The sequence below is a fragment of the Mauremys reevesii genome, linkage group 10, assembly GCF_016161935.1.
Source record: "Mauremys reevesii isolate NIE-2019 linkage group 10, ASM1616193v1, whole genome shotgun sequence".
Lineage (NCBI taxonomy): Eukaryota > Metazoa > Chordata > Testudines > Geoemydidae > Mauremys > Mauremys reevesii.
The window spans coordinates 35200004-35220575 of record NC_052632.1 but is presented as its reverse complement, the minus strand read 5'-3'; the positions used below and the strand labels follow the sequence as shown (position 1 = coordinate 35220575).

At 41.7% G+C, this 20572-nt stretch overlaps 1 protein-coding gene across 6 annotated transcripts in view; it reads left to right on the top strand.

Moving 5' to 3' along the window:
* Positions 1-20572, top strand: part of ETFA (electron transfer flavoprotein subunit alpha) — a 49931-nt gene that overhangs the window by 6306 nt on the left and 23053 nt on the right. For 5 of the 6 annotated variants that reach the window (XM_039491624.1, XM_039491619.1, XM_039491625.1 and 2 more), the window contains exons 2-9: positions 4934-5083; positions 8401-8482; positions 8596-8678; positions 10244-10343; positions 11498-11608; positions 12769-12873; positions 13661-13729; positions 15393-15475. In XM_039491624.1, coding sequence (XP_039347558.1) covers positions 4934-5083; positions 8401-8482; positions 8596-8678; positions 10244-10343; positions 11498-11608; positions 12769-12873; positions 13661-13729; positions 15393-15475 — 783 coding nt within the window. The remainder of the gene's footprint in view (positions 1-4933; positions 5084-8400; positions 8483-8595; positions 8679-10243; positions 10344-11497; positions 11609-12768; positions 12874-13660; positions 13730-15392; positions 15476-20572) is intronic. The other variant, XM_039491620.1, reaches the window with a different exon arrangement.

The window sequence follows — 20572 nt, the reverse complement described above, 5'->3', positions numbered from 1 at the left end:
TTATTGTTGGCCATGTACTTGGATCCGATCCTATGTCAGTCTCTCCACCTTCCAATAATTATTCTTCAGTTTTAGATTTGGATAACAGTTCTTCGTTTCTGGACTCTTCAGCTGAAGAAGTAAATCTTTGGATGGATTGTGATTGTTCGTCTTTATCAGTTAGCGAAGATAATCTTTGGTCAGATTGTTGTTCATCTTTGTCAGTTGATAAAGATAATCTTTGGTTCGATTGGTCTTCATCAGTTGATGAATAATCACCTTCAATGCATTGCTTAGAGCTTTCTCCTTGATTTTCGACTTTTTAAAATAGTTTTTCTATTTCTTTTTGCTGTTTCTCTTTGTTGCCGGTAGGCAGCACCGGAAAGTCATTTTTGTTCTGGCATTTTACCCCTTTAACCACTGGAACCAATGCGAAATGGAAATTAGCACGAATGGCATCAATAGAGAGGCACAGTACACACACGTAATCATGATTTGAGTGACTGTGTCACAACCTGACATGATATTTTTCATGCCACGCTCCTATCGCACTACTGTACTTGCCGTAGGTAAGGTGCTAGTCATTGGGGTGAGAGAACTCCCCATGAGCTCGGACACACACTGGACCCAGCCCTGCTGGCGTTTTCCCAGCGCTGAGGCCGCCCAGCTGGGAGTCCAAGGGGCATGCAGCGGAGAGAGCTCTGGGGCTGGAGCAGCCAAGGAAAAGGTGCTGGGCTTGCTGGATAGATGCTGCCCCTCTCTGCCAGGTCTCTCATCCCCTGCAGTGGGGGAGGCAGAAGGAGATTCTAGGCACCGGCGCGCAGTGCGGGGCTGGGGAGGGACGTGACGGCCTCTGGAGCTCTAGCAGGCAGAAGCTCCCCAGGGGTTCCGGGGACCCTCCCATCCAGCCCGACTCTTACCTTGCTGCAGATCTCTCCTGGAGTGGACTCGTCTGCCGTCGCCGCTGCTCCCGTGGTCGGGGGTTGGGGCTGCTGCTGGATCCCGGCTGCGCTCATCCTCGGTGTTCCGCTCAGCCCCTGGCAGGAGGTGGCGCAGAGGGGAGGAGGAGGAGCAGGCGGGGACAAGCTGAGGAGGAACGGCCTGCCCGGGCGCCATGTTCCGCCTGTCCTCTGCAGCCGGGGCAGGGCCGTGCTATCCGCTCCTGCCTGAGGAGGGGTGAGTGGCCGCTGCCTGAGGGAGAGCGGCAGGGACACGCTTCCCACTTAGCCAGCTCCCTGCCTCGCCAGCAGAACAACAGGCTGGTTACTGCCCCCGGGGCGGTCAGGATCCAGCGCTGCCTCAGGTTTGAGCTGGGGCCCCAGCATTATGCAGCCCCAAGAACCTGCTTGTTTTGCTGGTGCCTAGAGCTGCCTTTGAGTGCAAAAGTCTTTATTGTTGATGTGAAGGTAATTTTTTTCAAACATTAATTAAAAACACACATTTAAAACTTTGGCTAGGCAGCTGATTGATCCATATGCACCTGAATTTTTATTATACAGGAATTACAGAGCAACATGACTGAGATTTCTAAGAGTATTACAATAGCATTATAGGTCATAAACATTGCAAAAACAGTATGAGTATATGTTGTGCCCACTCAGCAGTATTTTAAAGCCTCAGCAATCACTGTCTGACAAGCACCAAAATAATAAATGATACTTAACTTCATAGACTAAAACCTAAAGAATAGAAATCTAAAAACCTAAAAGAAATTGCAATTTAATAATGCATTTCCATGGTGAAGTGGTGGTAGTCATTGAGTACTTTCATCTTCTGTATTCACTTTTGGATATTTTACTTCCTAAAACGTCTGGGTTCCCCTTTGAGGGGATGGGAAAGAAAACTCAGGTTTTCTGCATGGAATTTCCAATAGGTCATTTCTATTCCTATCATATTAGGAATGTTAACGTAAGGCATGGGTTGGCAACCTTTCAGAAGTGGTGTGCTGAGTTTTCATTTATTCACTCTAATTTAAGGTTTCGCGTGCCAGTAATACATTTTAACGTTTTTAGAAGGTCTCTTTCTACAAGTCTATAATATATAACTAAACTATTGTTGTATGTAAAGTAAATAAGGTTTTTAAAATGTTTGCATTTTAATTTAATTTTAAATTAAACTTCTTAGAGTGCCCCCAGACCGGTGGCCAGGACCTGGGCAGTGTGAGTGCCACTGAAAATGAGCTCGCGTGCCGCCTTCAGCATGCGTGCCATAAGTTGCCTATCCCTGACGTAAGGGGTAAGGTTTATAATTAAAACCCGCTGTAGCTCTTGTATCTTTATACCACCTTTTGGCCCCAGGCAGCTTCTCCTCCTGAACCTGTTAGCACAGCTGTATTACCTCCTGAGCAGACTCCAAAGGTCCCTGACTCTAGGGAGTTTCCCCAGAGCAGGGGTAAGAAGTGGTACTGTGAAGGCAGCTGATACCTCTTCCCTTGTATCCTCCCATACAGTAATGAAGATCTTGGAGGATCTTGGGTGCATTGTCCTTGTGGGGCTATGTGGCACTAGGCATGAAGGAAATACCTGGTTACTCTCTTACATGGTCTTATGTGTTTATAGGGAGAGACTTAAATATATCATGACTTAAATCCTTTGGAAAATAATGCAGGGTTTTTTTTGTTTTTTTTTAATGCACTCTGTTAGGCAACCAGTCCATATAGTTAATCCAAAAGGCTACCTGCAAATAATGTTCTGTGATTTTGTGTATCATTTGTGAGTGGCCAGTGCTTGGCTAAATTAACCTCTTGCATGTAAAGAGGCTGTAATCAACCTACTTCTTTCAAAAAAAATTAGCCCTATTCCACCCCTATCCCCCCAACCCCCCGCCCTCCCCACCCCCCCCCCCCCCCCCCCCCCCCCCCCCCCCCCCCTGCCCCCTCCCTCCACCCACCTCCTGGCCCGCCCCCCCAGCACCCCCGGCCCGGCTGGGGGCGGGGCCGGGGGCGGCAGTGGCCCGGCGGGCGGGGGCGGGGCGTCGGGCGGGGCCGGGCGGCCCGGACCACGGACGGGCGGGCCGGGCCGGGCAGCCGGGGGCCGGGCGGCTGGGGAGGGCGGGGAGCCAGGCGGCAGGGCAGCCCCACCGGGCCGCCCCGGGGCCCCCGGCCCCCCTCGGGCCTGCGCTCCCGGGCGGTGCCCGGGAGGCCGCCGGGGGGGGGGGGCGCGGGGGGGGGCGGGGGGGGGGAGCGGGCGGGGGGAGGGGGAGGGCGGCTCGCCGGGAGCCAGCCCCGCTCCCCCCCTCCCCCCGGCCCGGCCCCCCGGCGCCTCGCACAGGGCCCGCCCTGTCCGGGGAGCGGAGCGGGAGGGGGGGCGCGGGGGGGAGCGGGCGGGGGGGCCGGGAGGGGGGGCGGCTGGGGGGCCGAGGGCTCCGGCGGGCCCGCCGCCCCCTCCCCCTCGCAGCCGCCGCCCCGGCTCCCCTCCCCCCCCCCTCCGCCCCGCCGCTCCGCCTCCCCGCCCCCCCCCCGGTCCCCGGCCCGGCCGGCCGGCCCGGCAAGGCGGCGGGGCGCGAGGCGGGGACCGGGGAGCCGGGGGGGGGGGAGGGGGGGGGGGGACGCGGGGGGGGAGCGGGGCGCCGGGCCCGGCGGCAGCCGCCCTCCTCCGCCTCCCCGCTCCCGGCTCCACGCCCCCCCGCCGCTCTGTCGCGGCACAGCCGGCGGGGGACCGCGGGGCGGGGGGGGAGCGACCGGGGGGGGGGGGGGGGCGGGAGGGCGGGGGGGGGGGGGCGGGGGGGGGGGGGGGGCCGAGGGGGGCGGCAGGAGCGGCCGGGGAGGGGAGGGGCGGGCGGGCAGGGGGGCAGGCTGCCAGGGGCAGGGGCGCGGCGAGCCTCCGCCCTCCTCCTTCCCTCCCCCTACCTCCCCTCTCCTCCCCCCCTCCTGGCAGCAAAGTGTGTGGGGGGGAACAGCTGCAGCTGGAGGGAAAAAAAAAAACAAAAACCTGAATTTGGGGTTAGAAAAGTGGGGGCGTCTTATACATGGGGGCGTCTTATACATGGAAAAATACGGTAAACTGAAGTATTAGTGAAACAAAGTAAACATTTAGAATCCTTTTGTTTCATTTCAGTTTGATCCTCTTCCTGCTTTTGCAATTTTGTTTTGATTTGTAAAGTGCTCCAGAACAAGTTCTAAAGAATTACCAGAGAGTATAGTAAGTAGGTTGGTCAAGTAATTATTTTAAGTAGCCATATTGGACTCTGATGGGATATTGTTTGAATCATCAGAAAAGGGTTGAACATTTTAAAATAAAATATATTACTTAGCTTCAAGTCTGATACAGTCCAATAGATTTTTTAAATTATGGTTTCTTTAAACTGCAAACCTGCCTAAGACCCTAATTATTGGTTTGTTTCTCCAATTCCCAACAATTAATAAAGGCAAAGTAAGAATACAATATATTTTTTTAAAAATAAAATAAGCGCAGGTTCTTTCTCTAGGAGTTTAGTCAAAGCTTTGTTTGAAAAATATATTGTTTCAAGCAAATACTTGCCTTATAGCAGTGTAAATTATCCTCTGATTCCCTTCCATTATGTCCTGCTTCCTTTCCTTTGTGGATTTCATCCTACAGCCATCCAAATTCTTAAATTACTTCCATGTGCTCAACAAACCAGACTGATCAATTGACCTAAAAATCTAGTTTATAAAATTGTTATCCCTAGTCCTGACCACTATCTTCCTATCATCTCAAAATGGCTATGCAGTATATGTTCAGTATATGTGCAGTATATGAAGTTCAGAAGATTGTCACTTGCTTAGTGCTTGGTACTTTTAATAAAGCAGTTTGAAAGTACCATCTGTTAGTTCAGTTGGTCTGTTCAGTGTTACTGGTTAATGTAGTTTTGTACAAATGAAATGCTTTCTATAAGGCACTAGGTGGTCTCTGTAAAATACTATAAAATACTGTTTGTTCCTTCCACATTTAATGTTAACCCTGTGTGTTTTCCTCTTTTCTTTTTCTTTTTTAAGGCCTCATTGCTCCAGCGATTTCAGAGTACATTGGTAATAGCTGAACACACAAATGAGTCTCTTACACCCATTACACTAAATGCTATCACTGCAGCAAAGCGGCTTGGAGGTGAAGTATCTTGTTTAGTAGCTGGTACCAACTGTGACAAGGTAAGAAACCTGATTATTTTTCTTTCTAGATGTGTTTAAACAAAGTAGTGACTACCATTAAGTAAACCAAACAAGACTTGGATCAGTTTCAAGAATGACGTCCAAATAGGAGGAGCTATACCAATGGTCACTAGTCCCAAGGAAATGTCCTGCATTTAAACTGTTGCTCTTCTAAACTGAAAATATGCATATACGGTGTGGGTTGTTTTTTTGTTTTTTTTTAAAGTGACCATGCTAAAAGGGACTCTCAACTTAAATTTTTCTTTTTAAATGAAGTTTTTATAAATCCAAAGGCCAATAGAAATGTTAAAATTCCAGTTTAAATAGCTATTTAAAAACAAATATTCTCGTATAAAGTTTGAAATCCAGGTATTGCAGCACTAAGAATCTGAAAGCAAAACTTGCTTAACTGAATTTTATTGTCCATTCTGTGAAAATGTCAAAAAGTAAACAGAACATAAAGAATGACACACAGAACTTTTAAAAAAATCTCACTGTTACACTGTAAACAAATCCTTAACAATCAAAGGTGTTACTAATGTATGATTAAGATGTTAGTGTTTCCTGAATTTAAAAGCATGCTACACATTAGAGAACTAATGCCTTGTGTGCTTGCCAGTACTGTTGCTTGAATCGTCTCAAGAGTCTATAGAAGACCAGTTTTGTTACATTGTCACTAAGGATTTCGAGAATAGCCTTTTAGCACTGACACCTACAGGTCAATACAGTTTAACTGTATAAAGACTGTGGAAGTGATGTTGATCATGTCTGATAATTTGTAAAATTAAACTGAGTTAGTTCTGAATTGTTTCTCTTGTAGTGATAAGTTTTGTCTTAGGCAGAGACCCATACACATGGCAAGTGATATTAAAGTTGTGGCATCCTCTCCAGTCACAAATCTCAGGAGAAGGGATTATAACTAAACTGTAAAGACTGGTTTTAAATTTAGGTCTGAGACCAGGAGCAAACATCTGTTTGGTTCACTTTTTGTAACACCTCCATTTGCACTCCTTTTATTTTGGAGACTTTTTGCACTCATAACTAAATAGTGATGGTGAAACTTGTTCTCTTTCAATTCTCCATGTGTTGTGTGTGGTGGTGACCCAAGTTATTTTAGAAAATGATACTGCATATAACGTGAACTTTAAAAAGAAAGTTGTAAGAATGTGTACAGGTGGGACAAAAAAGTCATAATACATAAATAACTTATGTAGTGGCCACTTCGGTTTCCTCTCTTACAACCCTTGGTTTTCTCTCTCTCAACCCTTGTTTTGTTGTTTATGGGGGTAAAACTGGTCTTCAGGAAAGCAAGGAAGTAGTGTTGTTTGGGGCAATGCAAGTGTCTTAACACGGTTCTATCAATACACCTCAATGTGATTTGCAATAACCCTTTTGTAGCTTAAAATTTGCTTTTGTGTATGTAATACAGCAAAAACATAACTGCATATCTGAAACCTACAGCAATTCAACAGCTAATAATGTCAGACTTCAGTACAAACGATTTCTATTGTAATTAACAAGAGGACTACATCACTGCTTGTTTTCCTTAGCACTTGTAACATAAGCCCTATATCATTGAAATAAATGGCAAAACTCATTGATTTCAGAGGAAGTAAGATTAAGCTCTTGAATAATTCAATTAAATCAGTTGAAGCATTAGGCTGACTGTTTTTCATAGTAATTGTTGATCACTTTTATTATAAATGTTTATACTCTTGTAGGGATTCTCCTTCACCTTCTTTAACTCAGATCCTTGTTTTTGAACTTGGAGGCTCCTCCACGACCAGATAGCAGTGCCTTTCATTCAGATTTGCCCTGCCCACTGCTTCATCACAACAAAGGAGTGACTGGGCCAAATTTGAGCATATGGCGTTGCTGGCATTTCAATTTTACTGTAATTACTGAAATATTTGAAGGCTCACTGTCCCACCCCTGTTGAGAACTGTAGTTCCAATGTAATAACATAAGGTTATTGCACACTACTATTTACATGAGGCTAACATGTCTTATGATGGTTTCTTTTGCAGTTTTTGTCTTATTCAAAAATAGTGTGTATTTATATTGGAGAGGCAGCATAGTCTAGTGCTGGGGTGGGCAAACTTTTTGGCTGGAGGGCCACATCGGGGTTGCAAAACTATATGGAGGGCGGGGTAGGAAAGGCTGTGCGTCTTCAAACCACCTGGCTCCCACTTCCTGCCCCCTGACTGCTCCCCTCAGGACCCCTGACCCATCCAATCCCCCTGCTTCTTGTCCCCTGACTGCCCCCTCCCGGGGGCCCCTGCCCCTCTCCAACTCCCTATGTCCCCTGACTTGCTCTGCCCCCTATCCACGTCCCTGACAGCCCCCCCCCCAGGACTCCCACGCTTATCCAACCCAACCCATTCCTCGTCCCCTGACTGCTGCCTCTCCCCCCCCTTGAATCTCTGCCCCATCCAACCACTCTCTGTCCCCTGACCCGCCCAGCCCGGCCCCCTTACCATGCCACTCAGAGCAGCATGTCTCGCAGCCACACTGCCTGGCTGGAGCCAGACATGCTGCTGCACTGCCCTGCAGAAGCACGCAGCCCCACCGCCCAGAATGCTCCCTGTGCGGCAGCATGGCTGCAGGGGAGGGGGGACAGTGGGGGAGGAGCCGGGGGTTAGCCTCTCCAGCCGGAAGCTCAAGGGCCAGGCAGGATGGTTCCGTGGGCCAGATGTGGCCCGCGGGCTGTAGTTTGCCCACCTCTGGTCTAGTATATTGGCACTGGACTGGGAGTCAGAGACCTGTGTTCTGTTCCAGTGAATTCTGCCAATGTCCAGCTATGTGACCTCGGGCAAATCTACACTTCTGTTTCACTCCTGTCTTTGTCTTGTCTATTTAGATTATGAGCAATATGGGGAAGGCACTGTCTCTTACTATTTGGCCTGGTCTACACTGGGTGTGTGTGTGTGTGGGGGGGATCGATCTAAGATATGCAACTTCAGCTATGAGAATAGCGTAGCTGAAGTTAACGTATCTTAGATTGAATTTAAATTACTTGCGTTGCGTCCTCGCAGCCTGCCGCGGCTCCCCCGTCGACTTTGCTTCCGCCTCTCACCAAGCTGGAGTTCAGCAGTCGATGGGAGAGCGATCAGGGATTGATTTATCACGTCTACACTACACGCAATAAATTGATCCCCGATAGATTGAGCGCTACCCGCTGATCTGGCAGGTAGTGTAGACGTACCCTTTGTTTGCACAGTGCCTAGCGCCCTGGGGCCCTAAGCTCAAGGGCCCTAAGCTCAATTGCACCTCTATGTGCTGGTGTAATACTACTACTAATACTTTTGTAATCGTAGGTAGCGGAAGAGCTCAGCAAAGTACAGGGCATTGCAAAAGTTCTAGTGGCTCAGCATGATGTATACAAAGGATTTCTACCAGGTGAGCATTATTTGTATACAGCCAAAAATAGTCTGGTGTCATTCTTAGCAATTAAAACGGTAATTGAAAATTATAAATGAGACTGTTGTAAACTGTGACATGTTTTTCCTCAGAGGAGCTGACTCCATTGATTTTGGCAACTCAAAAACAGTTTAATTACACACACATCTGTGCTGGAGCATCTGCCTTTGGGAAGGTGAGCAGATAAGAAACGCACACAAATCTGTAGCATGTATGAGGCTAAGAGCCCACTATACGTAAGTGTGAGTCAGAAATCCGTGAAAGACTTTTCATATATTCTGTAGCCATGCTGGACTTTTCTGAAATGTTACAGCAGTGTAAAAGAGCAATTTAAAGCAAGTGTTTAATTGTAATATATTAGTCATAGATAAATTTTGCTTTCTATGTGGATGTTTAATAAAACAAATAGGAACTAGAGATCTGAAACGATTATGCCTTCCGAAAAGAGAGACTAGCATAAAAAGCTAGCCGTGGTAGCTCTTTTATTTTACTTTGTATTCAGTTGTGTGGTTTGCATCGATGAAGGAAAGCATGCATGCCTTTTAGCACTAAACTGTTTTGGGTTTTTTTACATATGTCTATGGAGTAATGCAGACTAGAGTGTAAAATTTTTTCTAATTGTGCATGAAAACTGCTAACTAATTCCGTTTTATATTATTTAAAATGTAAGTGCAACTCTCTATTTTTATTTTTTTATTTTTTTTTTATTTTACTTTGTCTTCCACATAAGTATTCCATGAGTAATTCGATCTGGCTTCCCTTAGATGAGCTTTCACTTGCAATCAGTATCAGTCTTTATAAGTGTTTTAGTTTTGTTCATAGAGTTCTTTAGATGCTTTTTGTCCCAATGCAAATTTTCTTGGCAGCTCTGACTTGATATTTAGCTGGTTAAAAATGGTAGCTTCAGCTTTCTTGTCCTAAGATCTTTGTATGAAGAACCTATTCTCCTAATGTCGAACTCTGACACATTTGTTTACATTGAGTAGTAATTTTCTGTGGGAGTAATTCAGTGTACCTATTCCTGTAGTAAGGTACTACTTAACATGACTAAAGGTACCAGAAGTGTACCCATGTTTTGTGCATGTACAAGTCGGGGGAAGAACTTAACCATTGTCGTCCTTATTACATATAAGATTTGTGCTGCTTCTATATTTAAAAACATCAGAGAGGATGCTAAGTACACATTTCGTAGTCAACTATATACTAAAAAAGAGTGTCTTTCTTAAATTTTGTAATTTTAAGATAGGGGTTTTTTTGTGTCTGCTCAAGTACAGATTTGTTCCTCATTCTTGGTATTTGGGAAATAACTTCTAAATATATTTAAAAAATAAAAATAAAAAAACCCAACAACCCTACTTGTCAGAATCCAGCAATCCATAACTGTCAATTTTGAGAGCAAATGGCATCTATATTCAGTTTTAAACTATTAAAGCAAATAAGCATCATAATTCAACATATTGAATTAAGGTTTACTTACTGTAAGTCTCATAAAATTTCTAATGTTGTTACAGTAATGGGCTTTCATTTGACTGCAAAGGCTACATGAGTAGCCGTACTAGAAGTCTATGGTTTTGTGCGTCCTCTCACAGATACCATTATATAAAAGTTAAAATTAGGACACTGAATGTATCTTAATTATAGTTCATATGATACAGATTTATTTTAACTTCCTTACATATTTAGGGTTCAACCTGTCAGCATTTAGAACATTTTGCTAACTTCTCATATTTAACTTTTTAGAATCTTCTTCCCAGAGTGGCAGCTAAACTTGATGTTGCCCCTATTTCTGACATCATTGAGATTAAATCACCTGACACTTTTGTGAGAACTATTTATGCAGGTGAGCAATACAAGACTGTGTGTATGCTGTACAATAAGGACCTGATCCTCCTTACCTGTGTTACCAAAACTCCCATTACTACAACTTGGGATGTGAAAGGAATTTCAAGATAATGTCCTAAATCGCTATGGTTAACCAGAATGAAACTAGAAAACAGAAGTTATTTTTGTAAAAACATATAGAATTTTCCCTGGTACTATAGGATTGCAGCTCAGAAACCAGATCTAGCATTTTAATTAATGATCTCTGGTGGTGATTTTCTTACATATTGTATTTCTCTGTTAATGTACTTCTGATCAGATTTTGCAACATGTAAGACATTCAGATAACTGTCTGACTTTATTTAATATGGCTAGCGTTAGTTCTGATTTCAGATATCCATAAGGTTATTTTTCGTAGTTATGTAGACATTGATCTGATTATTTGTAATATTTAATTGACTTTCTTTAGTAATTATTTGCAGTTTTTGCTTCAATCATAGTTCTCTAATGCCTGTCTGATCCTATGTTTTAATTTTTTAAATTTAGACATGAGCTCATTAGCCTGTTTCTTAAGTTTTATTGTGAAAGGATTTTCTTTCCTTAGCCTACATGGTATCTTGTGGTGTTTGTGTTTGTGTTTGTGTTTTTTTTTAATCGGTAGCTGATATTCTAGCATTTCTTTTCCCTCCACTGTTCCTAACACCTCCAATTATAAAGATTAAGTCAGTTAAGATATCCAAAACCAAATGTAGTGGGATTGATTTTTTTTTCTTAAGTCATGTGACAGTTTAAAAGACCTGTTCGTGAAATGGAGGCTCTTCATATTGTGTTGTGAAGTTACAATCCTGATCTTTGAAATGTAAAAGTACCTAAAAGTGGAGAGCTCATTTGAATGCAGTCATGCTGCTCTGATCAGAAAGGGGAAAAGCATTTTCTCCATACTGGCATGTTTCTCAAATCGTGTGTGATAGGAAGGAAATGTTAAAATATTTGTAAAATGCAGTTTTAAGCCTCCTGATTTTCTGATTTTGGTGACCTAAAACTGCAATTTTAGGGAGATAATCTTGTGGATTTTTTTTTTAAACACTGCATTTTCTGCTAGAAGCACTAGTATTTCTTATGATTCGCTGATACCCTGTACTTTGTTTTTTTGCAAAATGATATCTTTCCTAGGAAATGCTCTGTGTACTGTGAAGTGTGATGAAAAAGTAAAAGTGTTTTCTGTACGGGGAACCTCTTTTGAAGCTGCACCAGTGAGTGGTGGTAGTGCTAATGTAGAAAAAGGTGAGTGTTTACTTCGATATATTTTCATCTTTTTGGTTTTAGTTTTGTGCAAAGCATAACTTGAGTTCACAACATTTCTTATCAAAGTAAACTAATTATAGTAATCTTTGTATTGTGCTTAAGAGCTTGTACTTTTTAGTTTTGCCAGCAAAAGAAAGATGCATATTGTCCGTCCACTTGCCTTTTCTCCTCTTCTGATCACACCTGTCTTAATACCAAGTAACTGTTTCACTCACTATGACTGCTTTTTGGCCTTGTGCTGCAGCAATCTTACAAGTTGTATATATTTAAAGTTGAACCAGTTTAAGTTTAAATTGCTTTAAAAAACAATTTGGTTAAGTTGGTGCAAAACAGTGTGAACATTCACAATTTGATTTAATCCAGTTCTATATCAATTTAGCTTAAATTGATTTCTTATCATATTAAGATAAATTGATAAAAATATTTAAATCAGATTGAATGTCCCAGACTGTGTTTTGCACCAGTTTTAAATAAACTAGTTCAAAATAACACTTTCAGTTAAACCAGTGCAACTTTGAATACAGACAAGGCCTTAGTCACATGTGTCCTTTCTTGGTCTGGGGCCATTCAAGACTGTTCCATACATCTGCCAGAGGGAGTCAGTAGCACTATGATAAGTATTGCGTTTTCTCATCAATGATAATATTCAGGGATGTTGAGCTACCGCCTCTGAATCCTTCTCCAGCATTGACCTTGTCAACTCAACTCTGATCAATGAATATTAGCATTTTGCACTGTCATTAGATCACTTAGGCAGCTTGACTCTCTCTCTCTTTTAATAATAGTTGAGCTGCTTCTAAGGAGATACATTGTGAGTATATTACAAGCCTTCATTTTAGTCCAGTTTAATATGCAAAGTGAAAATAGTTTTCAGTAAACTTTGCATGTAGTACTACAAATAAAATTTAAATGATCTATAAGTATAATACGGAGGTAAATTATCTTAGTGGCTAATAAATGGACTTATAGTTCAAACACAGTACGAAAGAAATTATTATGGAGGCATATGAATAGAATCAGTGCTGGAATGGATTCTTGTTTACTTGGTTTCTTATGTAGTCCTTTAGCTTAAAGCAGAAAAAATATTGCTGTTTTAAAAAATTAAGAAATATGTACTTTTTAAAATATTGTGACGTAAGCAGTAACGGCTCCATCACCAGTTGGTCAGTCTGAATGGATTGAGCAGAAGCTAACAAAAAGTGATCGGCCAGAGCTCACGAGTGCAAAGGTGGTCATATCGGGTGGTAAGTAGATGATAATTAAGTAGTGCTGAGTTTCAGTTAAACTAATAGCTGTAGCAGAACTCCATCTTTGACCTGCTCTGCTGTGTCTAGATATTATTTTATTTACAGTATGTAGCTCTCTTTTTGGGAAGAGGGCAGATGCCCAACATCATGTAAACCGCAAACTGTGAAAGCTTGTAACAAATGCTGACAAATATTTTAAGGTCATCATCACGTTTAGCAGTTCTGCAAACGTAGAGATTTATGCAAATATTTTTAGATCCAAATGTGACCTGCATTAAAATTAGTACAACCAGTGTACAATAGCTCAAGAATTATCTGTTAATTAAAAATTAATCGCACTATCCCTGAGCAAGAAAATAAAAAGTTACATGACATATTTTTATTTATTAGTTTGCTCTGCAGTAGGAGAGCTATATAACTAAAGCCAGCAGAGGGAGCACAAATTGACAACAAATCCTGTTCCCAGACTTTAGAGAGAATTGATGATGCTGTTGACAAATAAGGAGGCAAACAAGACAGGGCAATGTTGATGCATGGATAAGAAATAACCACATATTAATCAAATGGAACAGAGCAAAATCTGTATGAATTAAAATTTTTATTTTCAAGATTCATAGGGGTGCTTAGAACTGTTGAGTAAAATGTCAAAAGTACCCCTTGCAAAAAGTACTTGAGTGCCTCTGTGAATACAAGTATTGGTAATGTGCGTCATGTATGCATACATTCTCTATTACAAGGTATTTGAACAGAATATCAAATGTCTCCTTCCTTTTTTACCTTTCAGGGCGAGGTTTGAAGAGTGGTGACAACTTCAAACTGTTATATGACCTTGCAGATCAGTTGCATGCTGCAGGTAAAAAAAATTTTTCTTGTTTTAATTGTGGGTGTTTGAAACTGACACAAAAGAACAAGGCTTGATAGCATTAGTTTTTTGATAGTCGTTAAAAATCCCATCCAACTACTGATGTAAAATTGCTTTTTGTATAGGCATTATGGTATGTTTTTGCCATTGATGACATCTTAACACTGTAAAAAGGAAACACTCTCTTTTCTTCAGGCTGCATGAGTTTTGGTGAAATATCTGAATGGTACCTTGTAAGCAGAAAAACTCAACATGGGGAAATTTTTAATATGTATTTTTAAATGGCAATATCACTTAGTTTTGGATTCAAAACTCCTTTGCTATGTAAAGCATAGGTATTCAAATGCAGACATTCAATGAAAATGGAATACATTAAAGTAATTTTGAATATCCAAGTATAATTATGTCTTTGCTAAATGTAAATTTGTATCTGATTTAAAAAAAAAACACCAAAGATTAATATTAGCCATTGTAACATTTTAGTATTGTTTTTTTGGGTAGATGATGAGGTGGTATGTCACTAAAAGGCACACCCTTTAACTTAATCTAGTCAATTAAAAAAAGTGAATTAAAAATAGCTTTAGGTATTACATCTGCACCAGAGCTCCCCTGACAGTTTTTGTGGTTTTATAGTCACATTTTCTAATTTTATTTTTTTAAAGTCTTTCCCCTCCGTTAATCTGTGGTACAGACAGGAAAAACTGACTGCATAATGTGGTGGCAAAATATACAAAGTAAAAAAATATTGTCTCTTTATTCAGCGATAGTAATTTTTAGATTTTAAATGTAACAATAATAAGTAGATATTTTCAAATATGGTTTTGTTCTAAATTGACTTTCAGGCAATGTTTAAACTAGGGGTGACCAAACTTACTGACTCTCCAAGCTGCATACGATAATCTTCAGTTGTTCAAGAGCCACAGGGCATGCCTGCCAGGGCTCAGGGCTTCAGCCCTGCAGGGCCTGCCTGCTGGGGCTCGGGGCTTCTCCCCCATGGGGCATGCCTGTTGGTCCTTCAGCTCAGCTCCTGCTGAAGCCCCGAGTCCCAGCAGGCATGGCTCAAGCCTCAGCGTCCCATGTGTGGAGCTAAAGCCCTGAGAACTCCCCCACCACAGGGAAGAAGCCCCTACTCCCCCTCCACCACCACACACACACGGTAGGTGGAGAATGTGAGGAGGCTTGGGGGCTCTGAGCTGCACTTTAACTGTAAAAGAGCCATGGTTTGGCCACGCCTGCTTTAGACACTTTAAGTTTACAAATAAAAGAAAAATCAAATTTAAGCAAAACATTTATAACTGACCTCTTATCTCCATGATATGATACAAACATAACATATATAAGGTAGGTGAAGAGTAGGAGAAAGCACTTGTGTGCAAATATTTTTTTGATGAAGTGAAGGGTGGAAATATGCCAGACTTAAATATACAACTCTTTGGTGGTAGGAATAGGGATTTCCTGTTGCTTATGAAATGCATTAGCACTTAATAACTAGAAACTTCAATCAGTGGTACAGAGGGAGTACTATAAGGATATAATCTTAGGAGGGAAATTTTCAAATACATTCCATTGCATGGGACTCTTTGCTAATATACAAACTAAATTTGGCTAGCTAATATTTTAAGAGAAAACACTGAAAATATTTTCTTTCAACCAGTTGGTGCTTCCCGTGCAGCAGTTGATGCTGGCTTTGTTCCCAATGACATGCAGGTTGGACAGACAGGCAAAATAGTAGCACCAGTAAGTATGGAAATATCTATCTTTTTCATAAGAGAACTGTATGTATTCCATATCATTAATAAAAATATGATCATGTATTTCTAATGTAATGCATATAATGAGTCAAGATTTAATATTGAGCCTAGCAGCAGCATCCAAGTACATCCTATAAAAAATGCACCTTGCATTTTAAGGTCATAACCACAGAACTCCTGGTGTAACATTTTTTCCACTTATTGTTCACCTGAAGTGTTCTGCAAGTTACCTCAAGTAGGTGTCTGTATGCTGGATTCCTTTCAGTTGTCTATGTGAACACGTTGCATCTTTCAAGGAGAAGTCCTTGACCTACTGAATGCCATCATTGCTGGCATTGGCTTCTAATTCTGTGCATGCTATAACTTAACTAGTAATTTTGTAGTTAGGCACTTTACAGAGCTGTTCCTCATATGCACGCTAATGATGTGGTGTTCTAAGCTCTGCTAAGCAAAGCTTGTGCAACAGATGAAAATGCCAGAACATCAAGCATCAGAGAGCCTGTTGGATTACAAGTTAGTGGGAAATAAACAAGGAATGTTGACTATATTGCAAAATGCTAGTTCAGGGACATCTCAGCTGTGAAATGGTTTATAAAAGTCAAGGATCATGGAAGCATTAGTGGGCATTCTAGAGACAAGGACATCTAAGCTTTTTTTGATCTTCAGCCCTAGAGGCAGTTACGAAAAGTTGGAATAGAAAAGACTAATTTTTGGAGGGAGAACGCTCACTCCAGATGACTGATCACATCAGCAACTTGTAAAAGGTATAAGAAACTCATATAGTCTTGGTGACCGTAGTTAGACTATCAAAATAATTTGGAGTGGATAGACAAGGCTTACTATTTTGTCAATAAATTAATCTTAATTGATGCAACCATGTGGATGTAAATGAGACAGTTAAAATGCTGATAAATTGCTATATTTACTCATTTCTTTAAATGCTTTTAAAAATAAGCAGTTGTATAGAGCATTAAAACTTAAAACTTTTTTTTTAATTGAAAGAATTGTTCCAAGTTTGCTTTAGTCCCAAATGACAGGTCAAAAAATGCAATATACTGCAACTTACATAAACTATTTTTAATGTCTGTCTGTAAGTTGGAATTTAACCAAGCTGAACTGATAGTAAAAAAGTTAGTTACTAATTTGAAGAGAGAATTTTGTACCATAATGCATGCATATCTTAGATGTGAAAAAGTCTAAAAATGCATGTACTTGACCTCCAATGAATCTTTCCTACTGAAAGTTAACTAGTTTAAGCTTGTAGTCACTTCAGTTCTTTAGCTAGAGAGTATGTCTTTATAACTGAAGAGGAGGTTCACCTAGAAAAGTAATATAATTGGATTCTCTGAAACAGAATAAAGGGATACTAGATACAGAACAGTTATCGGAAAGAGGTGACTGCAAGCTTTGCTAAGAAGATAGTTTAGCAGGAGCCTATAATATAGTATATTCTGAAAGTTTTTACTTGAGTGCAGTCACAAAACAACCTTGTATATTAAGTAATCACATTACTTGACTCATTAGTTTTCCACTCGGATTAGATAGAATTGAATTCTGACTTAAATCATGCATGTATTTGTTGTAAAAAGCAGGAAATGACTGTGCTACAAGAAACTGCTAGAGTGTGAGAGGTCTGTGCTTTTTAGTTTCTGAGGGGAAAAGTGTTTCAGTGTATGCTCTTGCTATTCTATTTATATCTGCTTGCATAGCCCCAGTGGGGGACTGGGATGGATCTGGAATTGGGTTTGTTGTTAAGGACTAGAAAGGTGGAGACTAATTCTGAGAGCTTAGAGGCAGGGAAGAAGTGAGTCTTGCTTCTTTTTGCCTGCTAATGGGGGGAAATGCTTTCGTCCTGTTAATTGGTGAAGAAGGTAATGCTCTGAGAGACGTCTTTTTCTTTCCTTATTTTTTTCTGTGGATGTGGTGAGAGGGGAGAAATTTTGGTCCTTGACCCTTAATTTTTCCTTGGCTGACTGACTACAGATTTAAGAACGCAGCTCAGCTAGTGCATCACAGGACACTCTGTGAATCCCCACAGTCTTATGAGGTTTTTTGCACAGTTAAGAGCTTTTCTGAAATGCTAATATATGACCATATGGCCAATTTTATTGTTTTTTAAACAACACACATTCTTCTTGGAATGTTCCTAGAAAACTTCCATAAAACCTTTCACTTTTCTTCAGTGACTGGAGAAATTAGTTGAATAAGAAACTCAAATGCAAATGTTCCATTATGGACATGAGACTTAGCTCTGTGTGCAGTACATTTCATGGTACACTTTAACTTTCACAATAGTTTTGTGTTTGTAAAATCATCTACCGTTTATAAGCCGATTTTTTTCTTAGTAAAAAAAGAGAAGCACCAGAGAAGGGGGTCGGCTTATGAACGGGTATAGAGAGGGAGAGGTGAGATACTGCCCCTCCCCCCAACAGAGGGAGCAAGGAGAGGCAGCAGAGCCAGAAGGGAAGAGGCAAGGCCAGAGTCTCTCCGCTTTTGGCCACGTTGCTCTCCCCCCAGCCTCCAAAGCAGCTGCAGCCCCGCCCCCCCAGAGCAGGCTGCGGCCATGCCGCCCGGCCCCGCTGTTGGAACATGCTGTGGCCGTGCCACCCGGCCCTGCCTGCCGGAGCAGGCTGCAGCCACGCTGCCCAGCCTGCCAGAGCAGCTCCAGCCAGGCCAGAGGCATCCTCCCCAGAAAAGGTGGGAAGGGATAGGATGGGGAGAGTGTGGGGGTCCTGGGCTAGGGGTGGGGTCATGTCGGGGGTGGTCACAGGGATTACTCCCCTGACTCCCAGCTTCTCTCTCTCCCCCTTCCCAAAAAATTCCCCACCAGTTGCTGTCCCAGCCCGTCAGAGTAAACAGCTGGCACGCCAGGGCACTGTTTACTTAGGTTTATCTCCATGCCTGCGGAAGCTGTAGGTAAACAAACCATCTCAGCCCACCAGCGGCTTATCCTGATGGCCCGGGAGCCAAAGTTTGCTGACCCCTGAATTATAGGGTCGGCTTATGAATGGGTCATAAAAAAAATTCCGTTTTTACTTATCCATCGGGGGGGGCAGTTTATAAACGAACCAGCTCATGATCGAATATATACAGTACTTTCATTCTTGAGTTTCATGCATTTTATGGTTGACTGGAGCTTTTGTAATGTTGCTCTTGTATATTTTTGAGCAGTTGTCCCAGACTTTTTACGACATTGGGGTTTATTACTTTAATTTAATGTAGACTTTGTTACTGTTGACTCCAAATGTCTGTTACGCTAGCAATATTTTCTTGAAACTTTTCATATCCAAATAACTCCCCTACTGGGCATTTTAGCCTATAGATAAGGAGGCAAATTGTGTTAAGATTATCTGTGAACTCAGAGAATATTGTTAGGCATAAGGAGTAGCATGTGTCTGCTGAATCTTAAACTAAAATCTTTCTTACTAATGAAAAATCCTTTTTATCCAATTTAATTTAATATTAATTAGTGATAAGAAACCTTATTTTGTGTTCTTTGCTTTAAGAGTATGTTGTTTACAAAAAGACAGTCATCTTCTATTACATTGACCATATAAAAATTCTGTTAATGTACGGAATTTGTTCCTTAAAATAAGTACCATGTGCTGTCCCTGTTTTACTAGTGGTGGTTTTTTTATTTTATTTTTTCCTTTAACTCTTTTTAGGACACTCAAATTAAGTAGTTTTGGATACTCAATTCGTTACAGGTCTTTGATTAGACGTTTAGATTGTAAATATTCATTACACTAATGCGGTTTGGAAAATTACTGCATTCCCAAACAGGAAACTTATTCTTGCTGAACTGATGGGGAATTTTGTTCTGAAGCAGAGATTTCAATTTACGCAATTAAAATATACCCACTTGCATAGATGTCCACAAAAAGCTAGTGTGTAGGTAAATAAAATACTATGTTTATCAACTGTTCAGATACATGAAAACAAGTACTTATGTCCCATTTATGATAGTATTCCACTTAGAAAAGAACACCTTGGTGTTTCATGGAGATTTGAGCTATTAGCATTAGCAGTGTTGCTGTTGTTCTTAAATTGGCACATGGCAGGATTTTCTTTCTAGCATTTAATCATTAAAGCTATTGAATTTTGAAGCTGTTAAATTTGTAAGCTCCTTCAGAGAGGGTATATGAGGGGCAGCAAATTGTTGTAAACCTTATGTGATGTCCTGCAAAACCTTGAAGTTGGGGTGGCTGGATGAGGGTTAGAGACGCTATAGGAGAGGCAGATGATGTGACCTTCCAGCCTTATAGATCTGCGGGAAAGAGATCAGCAGATCCCACAGAGGTTTGGTGCCTCTGTGCTACTCTTTAGCTACCCTTTTCACAATGGCCACATAGCTTCTACAAGAGCTGTGCTGCCATTGGCTAGGCCTACCATTTATCTGGGCAAATGTGAGGGGATGCAAGTCCAAAGATATACATGGCTGCTGCTTTAGGTGTTCAAGGGGAGAATATGGCATCCCTTAGTTTCTCCCCCTCTTGCTTCTGACTTTGTCCCCTGAAACTCTGTGGGAGCCTGCTTCCTCTGTAGATGCTGAAACTGTTCTCCTAGGAAATGTTGGGAGAGATGATTCTAAGGAGAGCAGCATGTCCTCAGCTTGTAGGAATCCAATCTAGTTTTAAATGGCAAGTGGAGTAGTCTTTGGGAAAACAGTGAAAGCTGCCCCTTCAGAATCTAAAATGATCTCACTACTAGGAGGAAGATATCCATTTGCTCTTTCATCCCATTATCTCCTCTTGGACTACCCTAAAACTCCTCTCTCTCTTTGATATTGACACCTTTCATATACTTGTAGATAATTGTTCTATACACATTAGCTATCATGTATCCAAGCTATTCAGTGGAATTTTTTTCCAGTCTTTTCTTGCAAGTTCTCCCATCCCCTTAATTTAATCAGAAAAATATGAATAGTGATTATGAATTGTTTAAGAATACTTTACTAGATGCATCAAAAGCCACAGTTGAGGAAGAAGGCCATATTGGTTTAAAAACTGACCTGGTTTAGAGGGGAAGTGAAGGCAGATGTGTATATAAAAATGGAAGAAAGGGGAAGTTGATAGTAACGAAT